The following is a 22,197-nucleotide window of genomic DNA, read 5'->3' on the forward strand; positions in this document are numbered from 1 at the left end:
GTATATAGTAGTGTAGTGTGTATAGTAGTGTAGTGTGTATAGTAGTGTAGTAGTATATAATAGTGTAGTGTGTATAGTAGTGTAGTAGTATATAGTAGTGTAGTGTGTATAGTAGTGTAGTGTGTATAGTAGTGTAGTGTGTATAGTAGTGTAGTAGTATATAGTAGTGTAGTGTTTATGGTAGTGTAGTATATAGTAGTGTAGTGTGTATAGTAGTGTAGTGTGTATAGTAGTGTAGTAGTATATAGTAGTGTAGTGTGTATAGTAGTGTAGTGTGTATAGTAGTGTAGTAGTATATAGTAGTGTAGTGTGTATAGTAGTGTAGTAGTATATAATAGTGTAGTGTGTATATTAGTCCAGTAGTATATAGTAGTGTAATGTGTATAGTAGTGTAGTAGTATATAGTAGTGTAGTGTGTATAGTAGTGTAGTAGTATATAGTAGTGTAGTGTGTATAGTAGTGTAGTGTGTATAGTAGTGTAGTGTGTATAGTAGTGTAGTAGTATATAGTAGTGTAGTGTTTATGGTAGTGTAGTATATAGTAGTGTAGTGTGTATAGTAGTGTAGTGTGTATAGTAGTGTAGTAGTATATAGTAGTGTAGTGTGTATAGTAGTGTAGTGTGTATAGTAGTGTAGTAGTATATAATAGTGTAGTGTGTATAGTAGTGTAGTAGTATATAGTAGTGTAGTGTGTATAGTAGTGTAGTGTGTATAGTAGTGTAGTGTGTATAGTAGTGTAGTAGTATATAGTAGTGTAGTGTTTATGGTAGTGTAGTATATAGTAGTGTAGTGTGTATAGTAGTGTAGTAGTATATAGTAGTGTAGTGTGTATAGTAGTGTAGTGTGTATAGTAGTGTAGTAGTATATAGTAGTGTAGTGTGTATAGTAGTGTAGTAGTATATAATAGTGTAGTGTGTATATTAGTCCAGTAGTATATAGTAGTGTAATGTGTATAGTAGTGTAGTAGTATATAGTAGTGTAGTGTGTATAGTAGTGTAGTAGTATATAGTAGTGTAGTGTGTATAGTAGTGTAGTGTGTATAGTAGTGTAGTGTGTATAGTAGTGTAGTAGTATATAGTAGTGTAGTGTTTATGGTAGTGTAGTATATAGTAGTGTAGTGTGTATAGTAGTGTAGTGTGTATAGTAGTGTAGTAGTATATAGTAGTGTAGTGTGTATAGTAGTGTAGTGTGTATAGTAGTGTAGTAGTATATAATAGTGTAGTGTGTATAGTAGTGTAGTAGTATATAGTAGTGTAGTGTGTATAGTAGTGTAGTGTGTATAGTAGTGTAGTGTGTATAGTAGTGTAGTAGTATATAGTAGTGTAGTGTTTATGGTAGTGTAGTATATAGTAGTGTAGTGTGTATAGTAGTGTAGTAGTATATAGTAGTGTAGTGTGTATAGTAGTGTAGTGTGTATAGTAGTGTAGTAGTATATAGTAGTGTAGTGTGTATAGTAGTGTAGTGTGTATAGTAGTGTAGTAGTATATAATAGTGTAGTGTGTATATTAGTCCAGTAGTATATAGTAGTGTAGTGTGTATAGTAGTGTAGTAGTATATAGTAGTGTAGTGTGTATAGTAGTATATAGTAGTGTAATGTGTATAGTAGTGTAGTAGTATATAGTAGTGTAGTGTGTATAGTGGTATATAGTAGTGTAATGTGTATAGTAGTGTATTAGTTTGTAGTAGTGTAGTAGAGTCAAGTTGGGACTCATGAACAAATCGACTTACGAACGGGCCCCTCTGTAAACCTAACTCGTTCGTAAGTAGAGGAGCTATTGTGTTTATTTATACTTCAGGAGGAATCCGATGAGCTATGAAGCTCTTTTTAATCACAGGTGTCCAGTAGGGGCACAGGTTCAGAGCGTGACAACACTACTAACACATGTGAGTAGTGCAAGAGAGGTAAACAACTCAATAACATTTTTATTTATTTAAAGCTTTCGTGACTGCAAGGATTCATATTCTTGGCTCTTTCGGTAAAGTCACCACGTTAGAAGCGAAACAATAAAATAAAAAAATATATATAACAATAAAATTCTCACGACGTTTCGACTGCAACACAAGCAATCATCATCAGGTGTGAAACCCACAGCAAGAAAATTTGAAAAAAACGCCACTTTTTTCAAAAAAAATTTCAAATTGTTATTGCTGTGGTTTTCACACCTGATGATGATTGCTTGTGTTGCAGTCGAAACGCCGTGAGAATTTTATTGTTTTATATTTTTATTATTTAATTGTTTCCCTTCTACGTGGTGACTTTACCGAAAGAACCAAGAATATGAACCCAAGAACACACAAATTACAAACTCAACCCCATACCACCAACAACTATCCATGTCCATGAAGACAAAGGTCCCCCGTGTAGCCTCGACATACTGCTGGGGCAAGTGCTGTTAGTAGCGAGTAGCAGCAGCTATGAAGGTAGACACAGACAAAGATCCCCCGTGTAGCCTCTACAGACTGCTGGGGCAAGTGCTGTTAGTAGCGAGTAGCAGCACCTATGAAGGTAGATACAGACAAAGGTCCCCCATGTAGCCTCTACAGGCTGTAGGGGCAAGTGCTGTGAGTAGCGAATAGCAGCAGCTATGAAGGTAGACACAGACAAAGGTCCCCCGTGTAGCCTCTACAGACTGCTGGGGCAAGTGCTGTTAGTAGCGAGTAGCAGCAGCACCTGTGAAGGCTACCGGCGCTGTGGCACACGAGGGGGTGGGTGGCCACCAGCACCACGCCCGGCCGCCTTTGTCTCCCCCAGTGGCGACGTTTACAACACATCGCACCGGGTACTCATTCGAGGCTGAGTCGATCTAGGGGAGGCCCAGGACCGGGTTCAGATAATCGTCATTGGGTGTTGTTGGCTGTGGTGGTCGTGACATGGAATCGAACTTTGGTTGCCGAGTTCGGAGTGCAGTAGAGCAATATTTAGAAATAGGGAACCGATTACCAAAGTCTATGGGGCAATGTTGAGATAGGGAACCGGTTCCCATAGAAAGTCTACGGGGCAATGTTGAGAGATAGGGAACCGGTTCCCATAGAAAGTCTACGGGGCAATGTTAAGAGATAGGGAACCGGTTCCCATAGAAAGTCTGGGGCAATGTTGAGAGATAGGGAACCGGTTCCAATAGAAAGTCTATGGGGCAATGTTGAGAGATAGGGAACCGGTTCCCATAGAAAGTCTATGGGGCAATGTTGAGAGATAGGGAACCGGTTCCCATAGACAGTCTACGGGGCAATGTTAAGAGATAGGGAACCGGTTCCCCATTACAAGTCTTTGGGGCCGTGTTAAGAGATAGGGAACCGGTTCCTATTGCAAGTCGATGGGGCAATGTTGAGAAATCGAGAACCGAGACCCTCTGTGACCCCGCGTCCCCTCGTGACCCCTCGGTGTCACGTGGCCGGTGGCGCGAGGCAGGGGCGGGGTGCGGCGAAGAAGCCGCCGACACACCCCGCCCCACTCCCCCCCCCCCCCCGCTATTGGTCGGCACAGCCGGACGTGACGATCGAAGGGGAAGTCGCAGGGGCGGCCATCTTATGTAGGGGTGGCGCGGGGGGGGGGGGGCGACTACGCCACCGTATACGCGGGGCGTAACGTCACCGTGCGTCCCCTTACCAACATGGCGGACCCCCTCTCCACCCCCCCCTTCCGGCTCCTCCCCCGGGCCTCCGCCCCCCACCTCGGCGATGACGCCCCCCCCCGGGCCCAAATTGCAGCGCGCGATGTAACTCCGCAGCCGGTTGGTCGAAGCGCGCCCCACGTGGCGGCGCTCGACCAATGGGTTGAGGTGTCAGAGAAGAGGGGGGGCGGGGTTAAGGAGTGTGTGTTGGGGGCGGGGTTGCGGCGGCGCGCGCCAAGTGGACGGCCGTCAAAATTGTCTTGAGGTAAAACTTAGCGAAAACACACACACACAAACACCACAAAAAAAACACCCCACTTTAAAAATAGCAAGAAAATAAATTAAAGAAACTTTCTAAAGAGTTATCGGCAAACTTTTGCAACCCCCCCCCCAAAAAAAAAACGCCGATCTTTCTCGCGGGGTTTACCTCAGATTTTTTTTATTTATTTTTTACCTCAGATTTTAAACCTCCTATAGCTCAACTTTACCGCGCGGGGTAGTGGGGGGGGGGCGGCGGCTGTGCGGATTGCGCATTGCTCCGCCAGCCAGCCAACATTGCAGTTTTGACGACGGTGGTAGTGGTTGTTGTGGGTGATGGTGATGATGGTGGTGGTGTAAGCGATTTCGTGACGCTGATGCCGGGTCGCGAGGGGGTGATGGTGGCAAACGGTGGGGACGACGCTTCGGCGCGTTTTGCGAGGGATCGCCTCGCGAAGAACGCGGCGATTGTGGCGATTCCTCACGGCGGTGTTCGTGGTAATTTTCCAAGAGACGATGATCGCGGTGTTGTGGCGATTATGGTGAGGTTGTTGGTGGGTGTCGTTAACGGTGACGTGGGCAAGATGGGTGTGGTGGTGGTGGTGATGGTGGTGGTGGTGATGATTTCAAGAAAGTGAAAGTGATCGCTTTGGTTGTTATCAAGAATGTGAAGGTTTCTTCAGTGGTTGAGCGATTTAGCCGAGCGGTTGAGTGAGTTAGTGGTTGAGTGAGTGGTTGAGTGAGTCAGTGATTAGCCGAGCGGTTGAGTGAGTGAGTGAGTCAGTGGTTGAGTGAGTGAGTGAGTCAGTGGTTGAGTGAGTCAGTGATTGAGTGATTAGCCGAGTGGTTGAGTGAGTCAGTGGTTGAGTGAGTTGTTGAGTGAGTCAGTGGTTGAGTGAGTGAGTCAGTGGTTGAGTGAGTGAGTCAGTGGTTGAGTGAGTTGTTCAGTGAGTCAGTGGTTGAGTGAGTGAGTCAGTGGTTGAGTGAGTTGTTGGGTGAGTCAGTGGTTGAGTGAGTTGTTGAGTGAGTGAGTTATTGGTTGAGTGAGTGAGTCAGTGGTTGAGTGAGTCAGTGGTTGAGTGAGTGAGTTAGTGGTTAAGTGAGTCAGTGGTTGAGTGAGTGAGTTGGTTGAGTGAGTTAGTGGTTGAGTGAGTAAGTGGTTGAGTGAGTGAGTCAGTGTTTGAGTGAGTGAGTCAGTGGTTGAGTGAGCTAGTGGTTGAGTCAGTTGTTGAGTGAGTGAGTCAGTGGGTGAGTGAGTCAGTGGTTGAGCGAGTCAGTGGTTGAGGGAGTGAGTCAGTGGTTGAGTGAGTGAGTGAGTCAGTAGTTGAGGGAGTGAGTCAGTGGTTGAGTGAGTCATTGGTTGAGTGAGTAAGTCAGTGGTTGAGTGAGTGAGTCAGTGGTTGAGTGAGTGAGTCAGTGGTTGAGTGAGTGAGTTAGTGGTTGAGTGAGTTAGTGGTTGAGTGAGTTGTTGAGTGAGTGAGTCAGTGGTTGACTGAGTCAGTGGTTGAGTGAGTGAGTCAGTGATTGAGGGAGTCAGTGGTTGAGTGAGTTAGTGGTTGAGCGAGTTAGTGGTTGAGTGAGTCAGTAGTTGAGTGAGTCAGTGGTCAAGTGAATCAGTGGTTGAGTGAGTGAGTCAGTGGTTGAGTGAGTGAGTCAGTGATTGAGGGAGTAAGTGGTTGAGGGAGTTAGTGGTTGAGTGAGTCAGTGGTTGATTGAGTGAGTCAGTAGTTGAGTGAGTCAGTGGTCGAGTGAATCAGTGGTCGAGTGAGTCAGTGGTTAAGTGAGTCAGTGGTTGAGTGAGTGAGCTCGTAAACGAGTGAGCTCGTCACTGAGTGAGTGAATCAGGGCATCGAGGGAGGTAGTGGTTGATTCTCTGGTTGATTGGGTGGGGTGGTTGGGCGAGTGAGTCCGTGGTAGGTTTTTTGCGAATCGAGGCCTATTGAGGACCGTAGTTTAGTACTGCAGCAAGCGACAGACTGAGCCATCGTGACTGCCCGGACCGACCCTCCCGCTCTCATCTCCACATCCGCCAGATCCCACAGCCTCTACCGTCCCCACAGCCCTCGCAGTCCCCCGCAACCTCCGCAATCCCCACAGCCTTCAGAGTTTTTTTTTTATATAGCCCCCCACCGTCTCCACGCGTCCGTCGCCCCCACAGAGCTCCCCGCCATGGCGACCACCACCACCACCACCACCGCCTCCGCCGCCTCCTCCGCCGTCGCCGCCACCGACGACGACGTCCTGCACAGCGGCTACCTGCGCAAGCAGAAGAGCTCTCACCGCCGCTTCTTCGTGCTGCGCTGCGCCAGTTCCGCGGGGCCCGCCCGCCTCGAGGCGTGGGACAGCGAGAAACGCTTCCGCGACAGCCTCCAGAAGCGGCAGCGTGACGGCGCCGGCGCCGGCGGCGACGGCGTCGTCGGCGGCGGCGCCGCGGAGAAGCCGCGGGCCCCGGTGGGCGCCGCCGGCGGCGGCGGCGGCGTCGGCGGCGGCGCCGTCGCCGGCGGAGGGGGCTGCAGGTCGTCGTCGTGGTGCTCGCCGCGGCGCTCGCTGGAGCTGGCGCAGTGCCTGGCGGTGTCGCGTGGCGCCAGCGCCCGGCACCGTCACCTCCTGGTGCTCTTCACGGCCGAGCACAGCCTCGCCGTGGCGGCCGACAGCGACGAGGCGCTGGCCGCGTGGTTCGGCGCCATCCAGGCGTTGAGGGCCAAGGAGCCGGAGCCCCAGGGCGGACGCGGTAAATTGCGGAGCGCGTTTGTTGTGGTGGTTGTGGTGGTGGTGGTTGTGGTGGTGTTTACGGTGCTGTTGTGGAGAGAGTGGAGAGTTTCCCATACCTGGGCAGTGCGCTCATGACCGGCTACCGGTTTGACAGCAGAGGTCTCACTCCGAATCAGTCGAGCGGCATTATATCTTCATCATTATATCTTCATGGGAGGCTGATCGACGCCCAGGTGCGGTCAAGGGATGGCTCCCTATTGCTCAACCACGTTATGTATGCTGATGATTTGGTAATAGCTGCACATTCGGAGGAGGAGTTGGAGACGCTGCTGCTGAGACTGGAGCGTGCCACTAAGAGGTGGGGCCTTACCATCAGCCCCACCAAAACTAAGCACCTGCCTGGGTATTTTGTACCATAGGACACTCCACCCCCACAACTCCCAATCGGTGATGGGGCAGTTGTGGAGAGAGTGGAGAGTTTCCCATACCTGGGCAGTGTGCTTATGACCGGCTCCAGTTTAACAGCAGAGGTCTCACTCCGAATCAGTCGAGCGGCAATATCTTTTCATCGGTTGCGTAACGCTGCTGTGTGGAAGCTACCTGGTCTGTCGCTCCGCACGAATCTTCGGGTCTTCTCGGTCAGTCATGCCCTCCCTTCTCTATGCTTGTGAAATATGGACCCCTCTAATGGAACATCTGCGCCGGTTAGAAACATTTCAAGCTGGAATGCCTACGATCCATCCTGGGTTTAACCTGCAGGCTGGATTGTGTGAGGAGCTCACAGATCCTTGAAAGATCTGGACAAGGTCCCATCGGTGAGCTCCTCCGGCGGGCAAGGCCGCGTTGGTCTGGGCCATGTGGCCCGCATGCCCAGCCACCGCATGCCGAAACAGCTTCTGTTGGGCCGCAATAGAGGGGGCTAAACCTGGCACGACATGGGCTACAGAAGTAATGGACTGACGTTGAGCTGAGTGGACTTACTGACGACTGGTACCAGCGGTGTCAAGATCGGCCTCTATGGAGAAGGACGCTGCTGAGCAGCTGGAGGCAGTCGCCCTCCAACAACAACGGAGGGCGGAGGAGCGACGCTCACAACAACGAGCGGAGCGCCGGGTGCCTGAAATGCAGCTTTTTGGCACAGTCGGGGGGGGGGGGGGGGTACAGCCGGTGCATCTACCGGTCATCTCAGTCAATCAACCCATGGCACCTGCTGGGTCTGTCCCCCTGACTTCCTGCACCTAGCCTGGCACAGGGGGCACAGGTGGTGCATCGGCCAGTAGTCATCTCAGTCAATCAACCCATGGCACCTGCTGGGTCTGTCCCCCTGACTTCCTGCACCTAGCCTGGCACAGTAGGGGGCCCAGGTGGTGCATCGGCCAGTAGTCATCTCAGTCGGTCAACCCATGGCACCTGCTGGGTCTGTCCCGAGACCCCCTGTCAGCGAGCCTTCGACACTTCACGTGGCCTCAAGGTGCACCTGGCCTGGCACAGGCGCCGTGGTGACGTCACCGTCACTTGGTGGCGAATGGCGGATCTTGGTATTTGTTGTTGTTGTGGTGGTGGTGGAGATTGCCACGATGGTGGTATTGGAGATGGTAGTGATGATGGTGCCGGTGGTGTTGCAGATGATGGCGCTGTTGGTGGAGATTGTGATGCTGGCTTGGTGGTGGAGTTAGTAATGGGGAGCGGTAGTGTAGCGGGTAGCGCGCTGTCCTATGTACCTGGCGACCCGGGTTCGATTCCCGCTCACAGCCAACACCAGTGACGGTTATCTGAACCAGTCCTGGGCCCCCGCTAGGTCTGCTCGGCCTCAAATTAGAAGACAAAGGCGGCTGAGTCTGGTGCTGGCAAACCACTGCCTCATGTGCGGTGCCAGCCTTCATAGGTGCTACTCACAGCACTTACCCAACAGTTTGTGAAGGCTTTACAGGGGATCTTTCACTTTGTTTGGTGGTGGTGGTGGTGGTGATGCTGTTAGAGATTATGATGATAGGTGGTGGTTTTGGAGCCTGCTGGCGGTGATGATGAATCGTAATCATATTTCTATTGGTGGAATCCGATGAGCTATAAAGCTCTTTTTTTTACAGGTGTCCAGTAAGGGGCAAGGGTTCAGAACGTTACAACAGTAAAATAAAAATACAAAAACACTATAAATAGGAGAGGTAAGAAAATAAAGAAAATACAACTGAAAGGAAACTTTTATTTTTATTTGACCAGACAAGGCCCCCTGAGCCATGTAGCTTCTTTTTCAGAAGCGACCTGACCATGACAAATTATACCTCAACGAATTGGCTCATGAGGAAATGTATCGCAGCCAAATAATCTGAAAGCATGTTTCTAAATGTGGAGGGAAAAACCGGAGGAAAGTGGCGGCCACGGGGACTGAGAGAGAGAGAGAGAGACGCAGACTCCAAATATACAGCAGCAGGCGTTGTCAGGGTCGGGAATCGAACCCACGACCTCCTGCATACCAGGCGAGGTAGTTAACATCTCCTAGCCACCGTGATGATGATGATGAGAGAGACAAGCAAACTTCAAATATACAGCAGCAGGCATCAGCGAGGTCGTTAACATCTCGTAGCCACTGTGGTGATGATGATGATGAGCGAGAGAGAGAGACTCGCAAACTCCAAATATACAGCAGGCGTCAGGGTCGGGATCGAAGCCGCAGCCTCCTACAAACCAAGCGAGTTAGATAACATCACTCCACCGTGGTGCCCCTTAAATACATAAAAACGAATAGTTGTGAATGGTGGTGCTGGTGGTGTTGTAGATGGTGGAGACAGTGGAGAGTGGTGATGGTGGTGGTGTTGTAGATGGTGGGTGGCTCGAAGATGTTAACTACCTCGCCTGGTATGCAGGAGGTCGTGGTTCGATCCCGACCCTGATGATGCCTGCTGTATATTTGGAGTTTGCTTGTCTCTCTCATCATCATCATCACGGTGGCTAGGAGATGTTAACTACCTCGCCTGGTATGCAGGAGGTCGTGGGTTCGATCCCGACCCTGATGATGCCTGCTGCTGTATATTTGAAGTTTGCTTGTCTCTCATCATCATCGTCATCATAGTGGCTAGGAGATGTTAATTACCTCGCCTGGTATGCAGGAGATTGATGGTTCGATCCCGACCCTGATGCCTGCTGTATATTTGGAGTTTGCTTGTCTCTCTCATCATCATCACGGTGGCTAGGAGATGTTAACTACCTCGCCTGGTGTACAGGAGGTCGTGGGTTCGATCCCGACCCTGATGATGCCTGCTGCTGTATAGTTGAAGTTTGCGTGTCTCTCTCATCATCATCACGGTGGCTACGAGATGTTAACTACCTCGCCTGGTATGCAGGATGTCGTGGGTTTGAGCCTGACCCTGATGATGCCCGCTGCTGTATATTTGAAGTTTGCTTGTCTCTTTCATCATCATCATCATCACGGTGGCTAGGAGATGTTAACTACCTCGCCTTGTATGCAGGATGTCGTGGGTTCGATCCCGACCCTAATGATGCCTGCTGCTGTATATTTGAAGTTTGCTTGTCTCTCTCATCATCATCATCACGGTGGCTAGGAGATGTTAACTACCTCGCCTGGTATGCAGGAGGTCGTGGGTTCGATCCCGGCCCTGATGATGCCTGCTGCTGTATATTTGAAGTTTGCTTGTCTCTCTCATCATCATCATCATCACGGTGGCTAGGAGATGTTAACTACCTCGCCTGGTATGCAGGATGTCGTGGGTTGGTTCGATCCCGACCCTGATGATGCCTGCTGCTGTATATTTGAAGTTTGCTTGTCTCTCTCATCATCATCATCACGGTGGCTTGAAGATGTTAACTACCTCGCCTGGTATGCAGGAGGTCGTGGGTTCGATCCCGACCCTGATGATGCCTGCTGCTGTATATTTGAAGTTTGCACGTTCTCCCCGTGGTCGTGTGGATTTTTTCTCCGGGTCTTCGGGTTTTCCCCCCTCGCTTTTAGAATCACGCGTCTAGAGTATTTGGCTAGGATACATTTCCACGTGATAAGCCACTTGGTTGAGCTGTCGTATGTGTCCAGGTCGCTACTGAAAAACGAGCTGTATAGCTCCGTGAGCCTTACCTGTGAAAATAAACAATTATACTCTTCTTCTTTGGTTCTTTCGGTAAAGTCACGTAGAATGAGAATAAAATAATAAATTGATAAAATAAAATAACACAATAATGTTCTCACGGCGTTTCGGCCACAACACAAGCGGCCTTCATCAGGTGAAGGGACGAGACTGTCTGGAGGACAGCGCTGATGAAGGCCGCTTGTGTTGTGGCCGAAACGTCGTGAGAATATTATTGTGTTATTTTATTTTATCAATTTATTATTTTATTCTCATTCTACGTGGTGGTGACTTTACCGAAAGAACCAAAGAAGATGAATCCTTGCAGTCACGAAAGCTTTAAATCGAAATTATACTTCAACGTGACTTTACCGAAAGAACCAAGAATATGAATCACTGCAGTCACGAAAGCTTTAAATAAAAAAAATAAACAATTTGTTTAGTTTCAATGGGGCTGCTGGTGGTAGCAGTGGAGATTGTGATGATGATGATGGTGGAGGAGGAGATGCTGGTGGTGATGGTGGATGCTGTGGGGAGTGGTGGAGATGAAGGTTCGTGGGGAACTGATTGTGGTGGTGGAGATCGTAAGGGGGAGCGGTGGTGTCGCGGTTAGCGCACTGCACTGCGTGCCTGGTGACCCGAGTTCGATTCCAACGCCAGTGTGACGATTATCTGAACTCGTTCTGGGCATCCCCTAGGTCGACTAAACCTCAAATTAGCTGATGTCATTGATGACCGCTGCTGATGCCAATGCTGATTGCTATGCTGATGATGACTACGCTGTTACTGCCGATGACACGGGCATCATCAGCATCGTCAACGGCAGCGATGTTGATGATGACTACGCTGCCGATGACGATGATGCTGATGATGCTGATGATGCCAATGATGATGACAACGCTGCCGATGACGATGTTGATGATGCCGATGCTGATGATGCCAATGACGATGACTACGCTGGCGATGACGATGCTGCCGTTGGCCATGCTGATGATGGCTGCTGTTGATGGCAATGCTACCGATGACGATGCTGCCGATGACGATGCTGCCGATGACGATGCTGATGATGACTGCTAACGATTACCACGCTGATGATGACCATGCTGAAGATGACCGCTAATGATGACAACGCTGCTGATGATGACCACGCTGATGATGACAACGCTAATGATGACAACGCTGCCAACGATGACAACGCTGATGATGACCACGCTGCCGATGACCACGCTGATGATGACAACGCTGCCGATGATGATGCTGATGATGACGACGCTGGCGATGACGATGCTGCCGTTGGCCATGCTGATGATGGCTGCTGTTGATGGCAATGCTACCGATGGCGATGCTGCCGATGACGATGCTGCCAATGACGATGCTGATGTTGACAACGCTGACGATGACGATGCTGATGATGACTGCTAACGATGACCACGCTGATGATGAGTGCTAACGATGACAACGCTGCCGATGATGACCACGCTGATGATGACCACGCTGCCGATGATGACCACGCTGCCGATGATGACCACGCTGATGATGACCACGCTGATGATGACCACGCTGATGATGACCACGCTGATGATGACCACGCTGACGATGATGACCACGCTGATGATGACCACGCTGATGATGACCACGCTGATGATGACCACGCTGATGATGACCACGCTGATGATGACCACGCTGACGATGATGACCACGCTGATGATGACCACGCTGATTATGACCACGCTGATGATGACCACGCTGATGATGACCATGCTGATGATGACCACGCTGATGATGACCACGCTGATGATGACCACGCTGATGATGACCACGCTGATGATGACCACGCTGACGATGATGACCACGCTGATGATGACCACGCTGATGATGACCACGCTGATGATGACCACGCTGATGATGACCACGCTGATGATGACCACGCTGATGATGACCACGCTGATGATGACCACGCTGATGATGACCACGCTGATGATGACCACGCTGCTGATGATGACCACGCTGCTGATGATGACCACGCTGCCGATGATGACAACACTGCCGATGATGACAACGCTACCGATGATGACAACACTGCCGATGATGACAACGCTACCGATGATGACAACACTGCCGATGATGACCACGCTGCCGATGATGATGACAACGCTACCGATGATGACCACGCTGCCGATGATGACAACGCTGCCGGTGACGATGCCGACGACGACTGCTACCGATGACAACCACGCCGCCGCCGCCGACGACCGCGGCAGTTCGCGAACGCCGGCGTCCGCCGGGACGGCACCGTATTTTTTTTTTTCACCCGTTTGCTCCCCCTGTAACGTCGCCTGCGCCGACGCGCAGGCGACTGTGCGTCGGCGCGCGCCGTCTGGCAGGTGGCGGTGCGGGCCAGGGGCCTGGGCGCGCCGCCCTGCGGCCTGGCCGGCGTCCACCGCCTCTGCCTGTCGGAGCGCTCCCTCTCGCTGGTGCCGCTGGGCGCCGTCGCCGCCGCGGTCTCCCTGCAGCTGCCCAACGTCCGGCGCTGCGGACACTCCGACAGCTACTTCTTCATGGAGGTGCCGCCGCTGCCGCAGGCCACCCAGCGTTTTCGTTTCGTTCTCCTTCCCCACGCACCACGGTGGCTGAGGGGATGTTAACTACCTCGCCTGGGGTGCAGGAGGTCGTGGGTTCGATCCCAATGCCTGCTGTAGATTTGGAGTTTGCGGTGTCTCTCATCACCACGGTGGTGAGGAGATGTTGACTACCTCGCCTGGGGTGCAGGAGGTCGTGGGTTCGATCCCGACCCTGACACCTGCTGCTGTATATTTGGAGTTTGCGGTGTCTCTCTCATCATCATCACGGTGACTAGGAGATGTTGACTACCTCGCCTGGGGTGCAGGAGGTCGTGGGTTCGGTCCCGACCCTGACGCCTGCCGTAGATTTGGAGTTTGCAGTGTTGCGGTGTCTCTCATCATCATCACAGTGACTAGGAGATGTTGACTACCTCGCCTGGGGTGCAGGAGGTCGTGGGTTCGATCCCAATGCCTGCTGTAGATTTGAAGTCTGCTGCGTCTCTCTCTCATCATCATCACCGTGACTAGGAGATGTTGACTACCTCGCCTAGGGTGCAGGAGGTCGTGGGTTCGATCCCAATGCCTGCTGTAAATTTGGAGTTTGCGGTGTCTCTCATCATCACCGTGACTAGGAGATGTTGACTACCTCGCCTGGTGTGCAGGAGGTCGTGGGTTCGATCCCGACCCTGACACCTGCCGCTGTAGATTTGGAGTTTGCGGTGTCTCTCATCATCATCATCACGGTGACTAGGAGATGTTGACTACCTCGCCTGGGGTGCAGGAGGTCGTGGGTTCGATCCCGACCCTGACGACGCCTGCTGTAGATTTGGAGTTTGCAGTGTCTCTCATCATCATCATCATCACGGTGACTAGGAGATGTTGACTACCTCGCCTGGTGTGCAGGAGGTCGTGGGTTCGATCCCTACCCTGACGACGCCTGCTGTAGATTTGGAGTTTGCAGTGTCTCTCATCATCATCATCATCACGGTGACTAGGAGATGTTGACTACCTCGCCTGGGGTGCAGGAGGTCGTGGGTTCGATCCCAATGCCTGCTGTAGATTTGAAGTCTGCGGTGTCTCTCATCATCATGACAGTGACTAGGAGATGTTGACTACCTCGCCTGGGGTGCAGGAGGTCGTGGGTTCGATCCCAATGCCTGCTGTAAATTTGAAGTCTGCGGTGTCTCTCATCATCATGACGGTGACTAGGAGATGTTGACTACCTCGCCTGGGGTGCAGGAGGTCGTGGGTTCGGTCCCGACCCTGACACCTGCTGCTGTAGATTTGGAGTTTGCGGTGTCTCTCATCATCATGACGGTTACTAGGAGATGTTGACTACCTCGCCTGGGGTGCAGGAGGTCGTGGGTTCGATCCCGACCCTGACACCTGCTGCTGTAGATTTGGAGTTTGCGGTGTCTCTCATCATCATCACCGTGACTAGGAGATGTTGACTACCTCCCCTGGTTTGCAGGAGGTCGTGGGTTCGATCCCAATGCCTGCTGTAGATTTGGAGTTTGCGGTGTCTCTCATCATCATGACGGTGACTAGGAGATGTTGACTACCTCGCCTGGTATGCAGGAGGTCGTGGGTTCGATCCCAATGCCTGCTGTAGATTTGAAGTCTGCGGTGTCTCTCATCATCATCACGGTGACTAGGAGATGTTAACTACCTCCCCTGGTTTGCAGGAGGTCGTGGGTTCGATCCTAATGCCTGCTGTAGATTTGGAATTTGCGGTTTCATCATCATGACGGTGACTAGGAGATGTTGACTACCTCGCCTGGTGTGCAGGAGGTCGTGGGTTCGATCCCAATGCCTGCTGTAGATTTGGAGTTTGCGGTGTCTCTCATCATCATGACGGTGACTAGGAGATGTTAACTACCTCGCCTGGTGTACAGGAGGTCGTGGGTTCGATCCCAATGCCTGCTGTAGATTTGGAGTCTGCGGTGTCTCTCATCATCATGACGGTGACTAGGAGATGTTGACTACCTCGCCTGGTTTGCAGGAGGTCGTGGGTTCGATCCCAATGCCTGCTATAGATTTGAAGTCTGCGGTGTCTCTCTCTCATCATCATCACGGTGACTAGGAGATGTTAACTACCTCGCCTGGGGTGCAGGAGGTCGTGGGTTCGGTCCCGACCCTGACGCCTGCTGTAGATTTGGAGTTTGCGGTGTTGCGCTCTCTCATCATCACCACGGTGACTAGGAGATGTTGACTACCTCGCCTGGGGTGCAGGAGGTCGTGGGTTCGATCCCAATGCCTGCTGTAGATTTGAAGTCTGCGGTGTCTCTCATCATCATGACAGTGACTAGGAGATGTTGACTACCTCGCCTGGTATGCATGAGGTCGTGGGTTCGATCCCAATGCCTCCTGTAGATTTGAAGTCTGCGGTGTCTCTCATCATCATCACGGTGACTAGGAGATGTTGACTACCTCGCCTGGTATGCAGGAGGTCGTGGGTTCGATCCCAATGCCTGCTGTAAATTTGGAGTTTGCGGTGTCTCTCATCATCATCACGGTGACTAGGAGATGTTGACTACCTCGCCTGGTATGAAGGAGGTCGTGGGTTCGATCCCAATGCCTGCTGTAGATTTGAAGTCTGCGGTGTCTCTCTCTCATCATCATCACGGTGACTATGAGATGTTGACTACCTCGCCTGGTATGCAGGAGGTCGTGGGTTCGATCCCAATGCCTGCTGTAGATTTGAAGTCTGCGGTGTCTCTCATCATCATCACCGTGACTAGGAGATGTTGACTACCTCCCCTGGTTTGCAGGAGGTCGTGGGTTCGATCCCAATGCCTGCTGTAGATTTGGAGTTTGCGGTGTCTCTCATCATCTTTCTCTCTTCCCATGGTCAAGTGGATTTTTCCGCGAGGTTCTCCAGTTTTTCCCTCCACATTTAGAATCAACGTCACCACGCGTTTAGGATTGCTGTAAATTTCCACGTGATACGCCACTTCGTTGAGCTATCATTTGCGATGGCCAGGCCGCTTCTGAAGAGAGTTTCGTCGCCCAGTGGGCCTTATCTTACCTATGAAATAAAAAAAATAGTTCAGTTGAGATGAGATCAGTGTGATGTAGGGACCAGGTGCCATTGTGCAGGTCCTGCTGCCGGCCACGACGACAGGGCTTCAGGAGAGAGAGAGACTTGGTGTGGTCGTGGTTGGGCCACTTGGCCGCGGAGGTTGTGACCGCGGCGGTTGTGACTGACTGCGGCGGTTGTGACTGTGATGGTTGTGACCACTGCGGCTGTGACTGTGGCGGTTGTGACTGACCGTGGAGGTTGTGACTGACTGTGGTGGTTATGGCCGCGGCTGTTGTGACTGTGGCGGTTGTGACTGACTGTGGTGGTTGTGACTGACTGTGATGGTTGTGACCACTGCGGCTGTGACTGTGGCGGTTGTGACTGACCGCAGCGGTTGTGACTGACTGTGGTGGTTGTGACCACTACGGTTGTGACCGCGGCTGTTGTGACTGACTGTGGTGGTTGTGACTGACTGCGGCGGTTGTGACTGCGATGGTTGTGACCACTGCGGCTGTGACTGTGGCGGTTGTGACTGACTGTGGTGGTTGTGACTGACTGTGGTGGTTATGGCCGCGGCTGTTGTGACTGTGATGGTTGTGACCACTGCGGCTGTGACTGTGGCGGTTGTGACTGACTGTGGAGGTTGTGACTGACTGTGGTGGTTATGGCCGCGGCTGTTGTGACTGTGATGGTTGTGACCACTGCGGCTGTGACTGTGGCGGTTGTGACTGACTGTGGAGGTTGTGACTGACTGTGGTGGTTATGGCCGCGGCTGTTGTGACTGTGATGGTTGTGACCACTGCGGCTGTGACTGTGGCGGTTGTGACTGACTGTGGAGGTTGTGACTGACTGTGGTGGTTATGGCCGCGGCTGTTGTGACTGTGATGGTTGTGACCACTGCGGCTGTGACTGTGGCGGTTGTGACTGACTGTGGAGGTTGTGACTGACTGTGGTGGTTATGGCCGCGGCTGTTGTGACTGTGGCGGTTGTGACTGACTGTGGTGGTTGTGACTGACTGTGGTGGTTGTGACCACTACGGTTGTGACCGCGGCGGTTGTGACTGACTGTGGTGGTTGTGACCACTACGGTTGTGACCGCGGCTGTTGTGACTGACTGTGGTGGTTGTGACTGACTGCGGCGGTTGTGACTGACTGTGGTGGTTGTGACTGACTGTGGTGATTGTGACCACTGCGGTTGTGACTGTGGTGGTTGTGACTGACTGCGGCGGTTGTGACTGTTGTGGTTGTGACCACTGCGGTTGTGACTGTGGCGGTTGTGACTGTGGTGGTTGTGACCGCTGCTATTGTGACTGACTGTGGTGGTTGTGACCGCGGCTGTTGTGACTGTGATGGTTGTGACCGCGGCGGTTGTGACTGACTGCGGCGGTTGCGACTGACTGTGATGGTTGTGACTGACTGCGACTGTTGTGACTGACTGTGGCTGTTGTGACTGACTGACTGGTGGTTGTGATCACTGCGGTTGTGACCGCGGCGGTTGGGACTGACCGCGGCAGTTGTGACTGACTGTGGCGGTTGTGACTGCGGCTGTTGTGACTGACTGTGATGGTTGTGACCGCGGCGGTTGTGACTGACTGTGGCGGTTGTGACTGACTGTGGCGGTTGTGACTGACTGTGATGGTTGTGACCGCGGCGGTTGTGACTGACTGTGGCGGTTGTGACTGACTGTGGCGGTTGTGACTGACTGTGATGGTTGTGACTGTGGCGGTTCTGACTGACTGTGGCTGTTGTGACTGACCGCGGCTGTTGTGACCGCTGTGGCTGCGCGGGTGCAGGTGGGCCGCTCGGCAGTCACGGGAGAGGGCGAGCTGTGGATGGCCGTGGACGACGCGGTCGTGGCCCAGAGGATGCACGAGACCATCCTCGGCGCCATGAAGGCCCTGAGCAGCGGCGGAATCGGCGGAATCGGCGGCGGCGCCGACGATCCCCGGGGCCCCCGGGCCCCCTCCTCCGCCGGGCCCCCTTCCCCGGGGGCCCCGTCCCCAGCCGCCGCCACCGCCTCCGCCGCCTCCTCCGGCGCCGCCTCCCGGCGCCAACCGCCCGCCAGAGCCGTCCGCTCGCGGGAGGGAGACGCGGTGGGGGCCGTGAGCGCCGCGTCCCCCTCGCGGCGTTTGGCGGGGGGGCCCTGGCGCCGGGGGGTGACGGCGAACAGAGGGGGCGCGGCGGCGACCGCGGCGGCGGCGACGACCGCGGCGGCGACCGCGGCGACGACCGCGGCGGCCGCTCCACCGGCGCTCCCGCCCGTCCGCTCGGCTTCGGGCTCGCTGAGCGACGGGGGTTTCGCTTCCTCGTCGGACGAGTCCGGCTCCTGCGTCTCGCCGGATCCGGACGGAGCCGGCGCGGAGATTCCCCCGGCGGCGGCGGCGGCGGCGGCGGCGCAGCCTCCGTCGCGGGCGCCGATTCGCCGGACGGCGTCGCTCTCTTCGGCCGGCGTCGGCGTCGGCGTCGGCGTCGGCGGCGTCGGCCGTAAAGGGGGCGGCGGCAGGGGCGAGACCCCGCGGTGGGTCGTGGCGCGGGCGTCCGTGACGTCGCTGGAGGAGGATTTGAGCCCTCGCCGCGCCGCCTCTCGCCCCGCTGCCGGTGTTGCCGCGGGCGGCGTCGCCACCGCCTCGGTCTCCTCCTCGCTGGGGTCGGCGTCGCCAAAATCGTCGAGCTCGCTGAGCGACCAGGCCTTCTTGGACGACGACGACGACGACCTTGATGACGACGAAGACAACGACGAAGACGACGAAGACGACGATGAAGATGAAGATGGCGGCGTTGGCTGCTGCGGACGGGCGCGCGCCGAGGACGACGGCGGCTACGTGTCCATGCAGCCCGGCGTCGCGCCGGGACGGCAGGCCTCGCAGCCGGCGGCCGTGCCGGCGGCGGTCGCGGTGCCGACGCCGGCGGCGACGCCGCAGTCGGACTACGTGCCCATGACCCACAGCAACAGCGGCGGCGGCGGCGGCCGGCACCGCCGGGGCTGCCCCTCGGAGCCGCGGAACGTGAGCGCCGGCGGGGCGGGCGGCGCCGACGCTGGGTACGTGCTCATGACACCGTCCCCCGACGCGGCCTTCCCGTGGCCGCGGCCGCCCCCTGAGGCCGACGACGACGGCGACTACATGAGCATGGCGCCGGCGGGGCCGGGGATTGACGACGACGATTTCGGCGGCGGCGGCGGCTTCGACCGCGGCAGCAACAACGGTAACGTCGCGGCCGGATCTCCGCGTCGCGACCGGCGCCACCACCACCAGCAGCAGCAGCAGCAGCAGCAGCGGCGGCGGCGTCAGCGGCAGCACTCGGACGTCGGGGACGGCAACGACGGGCCCTACTGCTACTACTCGCTGCCCCGCTCGCTGCGGCCGGTGGGGCCCGGCCTGCACCGCACGGCCAGCCTCAACACCCACCAGCAGCAGCAGCAGCAGCAGCCACCGCCGCCTGGCCTCAACGCCCGGCCTGCGCCCAGCGCCCGGGCCGGCGTCGCCCAACCGTCGGCCGGCCACGACGCTTCGGCCCAACCCAGCCCCGGCACCCGCGCCGGACTCCACATTCAGTTCGGCGGCGGCGGCGGCGGCCACGCCCAGCCTGGCCGCGACGCTCCCCCGAGGCCGGGCCGGCGCTGCCTCGCCCCCGTGTCTCCCCGGGGTCCCGGCCCGCCGAGTCCCCTCGGCTTCATTCCCCGGTCCCAGAGCTCTCAGGATTTGGGAAGGCCCGGGAGGGCCACCGTGCCGGGCGGCCCAGGGGGAGGAGGAGGAGGAGCTGGAGGTGGGGGGCCGGCGACGAGGGGCGGGGTCGCGGTGCCGCGGGGTGAGGTGTCGGCGAGGAGGATCGGGGGTGGCGGCGAGGAGGAGGACGAGGGGGACGAGAGGGCGCTGGGCGGCGACTACGTACTCATTCAGCGCGAGGCCCCGGCCACGCCGAAGCCTCCGGGGCCCACGAGCCCCCGGATCAGCGGGGGCCCCGCGGGGCGGCGAGGAGCGGCCCCCCTTTTGGGGGGCGGCGGCGGCGGCGGCGGCGCGGGGGGGGGCCCCGACTACACGGAGATGGAGCTGCCCGCGTCCGCGGATGGGCCGGGCGCGCTGCACTACGCGGCGCTCGACCTGGGCGAGGAGGGCCTCCCCGGCGGGGGGCCCCTGGGGGGAGACGGGGGGGCCGACTACGCCAGCATTGACTTCCGGCGGAGGGCGCCCGGGGAGAGGGGCCCGCGCGGAAGGCGCGGGATGGGGGGCACCGCCTGAGATGGGGGGCACCGGCTGAGATGCGGGGACGCCGCCGCCATCGCCGCCGCCAACATCGTCGCCAACATCGTCAACCAACATCGCCACCAACATCGTCACCAACATCGCCGCCAACATCGTCAACCAACATCGTCACCAACATCGCCACCAACGTCGTCACCAACATCGTCACCAATACCAACATCGCCACCAACATCGTCACCAACATCGTCACCAACATCGCCGCCAACATCGTCAACCAACATCGTCACCAACATCGCCACCAACATCGTCACCAACATCGCCACCAATATCGCCACCAACATCGTCGCCAACATCGTCGCCAACATCGCCGCCAACATCGTCGCCAACATCGTCGCCAACATCGTCGCCAACATCGCCGCCAACATCGTCACCAACATCGTCACCAACATCGTCACCAATATCGCCACCAACATCGCCACCAACATCGTCACCAACATCGTCACCAACATCGCCACCAACATCGTCACCAACATCGTCACCAACATCGTCACCAACATCGCCACCAACATCGTCACCAACATCGCCACCAACTTCGTCACCAACATCGTCGCCAACATCGCCACCAACATCGTCACCAACATCGCCACCAACATCGTCACCAACATCGCCACCAACATCGTCACCAACATCGTCACCAATACCAACACTGCCGTCGCCAACATCGCCACCAACATCACCGCCAATACCAACGCTGCCATCACCACCAACGCCAACATTGCTGCCAATACCAACATTGCCATCTCTGTGCGAGTCTGTGGGTCTCTGTGTGAGTCTGTGGCTCTCTGTGTGAGTCTGTGTGTCTCTGTGTGAGTCTGTGGGTCTCTGTGTGAGTCTGTGGGTCTCTGTGTGAGTCTGTGGGTCTCTGTGTGAGTCTGTGGGTCTCTGTGTGAGTCTGTGGGTCTCTTTGTGAGTCTGTGGGTCTCTGTGTGAGTCTGTGGGTCTCTGTGTGAGTCTGTGGGTCTCTGTGTGAGTATGTGGGTCTCTGTGGGTCTCTGTGTGAGTCTGTGGGTCTCTGTGTGAGTCTGTGGGTCTCTGTGTGGTGAGTCTGTGGGTCTCTGTGCGAGTCTGTGGGTCTCTGTGGGTCTCTGTGTGAGTCTGTGGGTCTCTGTGTGAGTCTGTGGGTCTCTGTGTGAGTCTGTGGGTCTCTGTGGGTCTCTGTGTGAGTCTGTGGGTCTCTGTGCGAGTCTGTGGGTCTCTGCGTGGTGAGTCTGTGGGTCTCTGTGCGAGTCTACGTGAGTCGGCGGTGCTCTCTTAAGTCTCCGAGTCTCAAATTCAATTGCAGAAGAAGCTTCCAGCACGTGTGGGCGAAATGTCGGACCATCGTGCCGACACAAGACCCATGCCGTGGCTCATCACGGACTTGAGTCGTCTCACGCTCAACAGACTCCCCATGCCTCGTTGAGTCCAGACGAGGATCTGGACTCAACGCTTCACCAAGAGGGCAAACGTTTCTACTGCGTCAGGCCCCGCCGGTGTCACCGGGGGATGGAACGTCGGCGTGCCGGCAAGACGGGCCCCGACGTGGGAGGGCTTTCGAAATATACCGTTTGTGTGCGCGCGGCGCCAGTCGGCGCATCTACCGGTCGCCTCGGTCGGCCGTCGCCGCGGCGCCCGTGACCTCCCTGCCGGCGAGCCTCCGGCAACTTCACGTGGTGCCGGAGTGCGCCGGGCCCCCGGCGCAGGTGCCGCGGCGACGCCAC

General features: G+C 55.2%; 1 protein-coding gene across 2 annotated transcripts; it reads left to right on the forward strand.

Moving 5' to 3' along the window:
* The first annotated feature begins 971 nt into the window (after window positions 1–971).
* LOC142907949 (uncharacterized) lies at window positions 972–20,589 on the forward strand. Of its 2 annotated transcripts, XM_076057982.1 has the most exons (4): window positions 972–3,875; window positions 6,027–6,599; window positions 13,006–13,217; window positions 18,029–20,589. In XM_076057982.1, exons 2-4 carry the CDS (start codon window positions 6,038–6,040, stop codon window positions 20,471–20,473), a joined length of 3,219 nt encoding a protein of 1,072 aa, XP_075914097.1. In that variant the 5' UTR covers window positions 972–3,875; window positions 6,027–6,037; the 3' UTR covers window positions 20,474–20,589. The 2 variants fall into 2 exon arrangements, with proteins under 2 accessions (XP_075914097.1, XP_075914096.1); XM_076057981.1 differs by having other exon boundaries at window positions 972–6,599.
* The last annotated feature ends 1,608 nt before the right edge of the window (window positions 20,590–22,197 follow it).

The sequence above is a fragment of the Petromyzon marinus genome, assembly GCF_048934315.1.
Source record: "Petromyzon marinus isolate PM22_M1 ecotype Great Lakes invasive population chromosome 67 unlocalized genomic scaffold, UKy_Petmar_22M1.pri1.0 chr67_unloc.2, whole genome shotgun sequence".
Classification (NCBI taxonomy): Eukaryota; Metazoa; Chordata; class Hyperoartia; order Petromyzontiformes; family Petromyzontidae; genus Petromyzon; species Petromyzon marinus.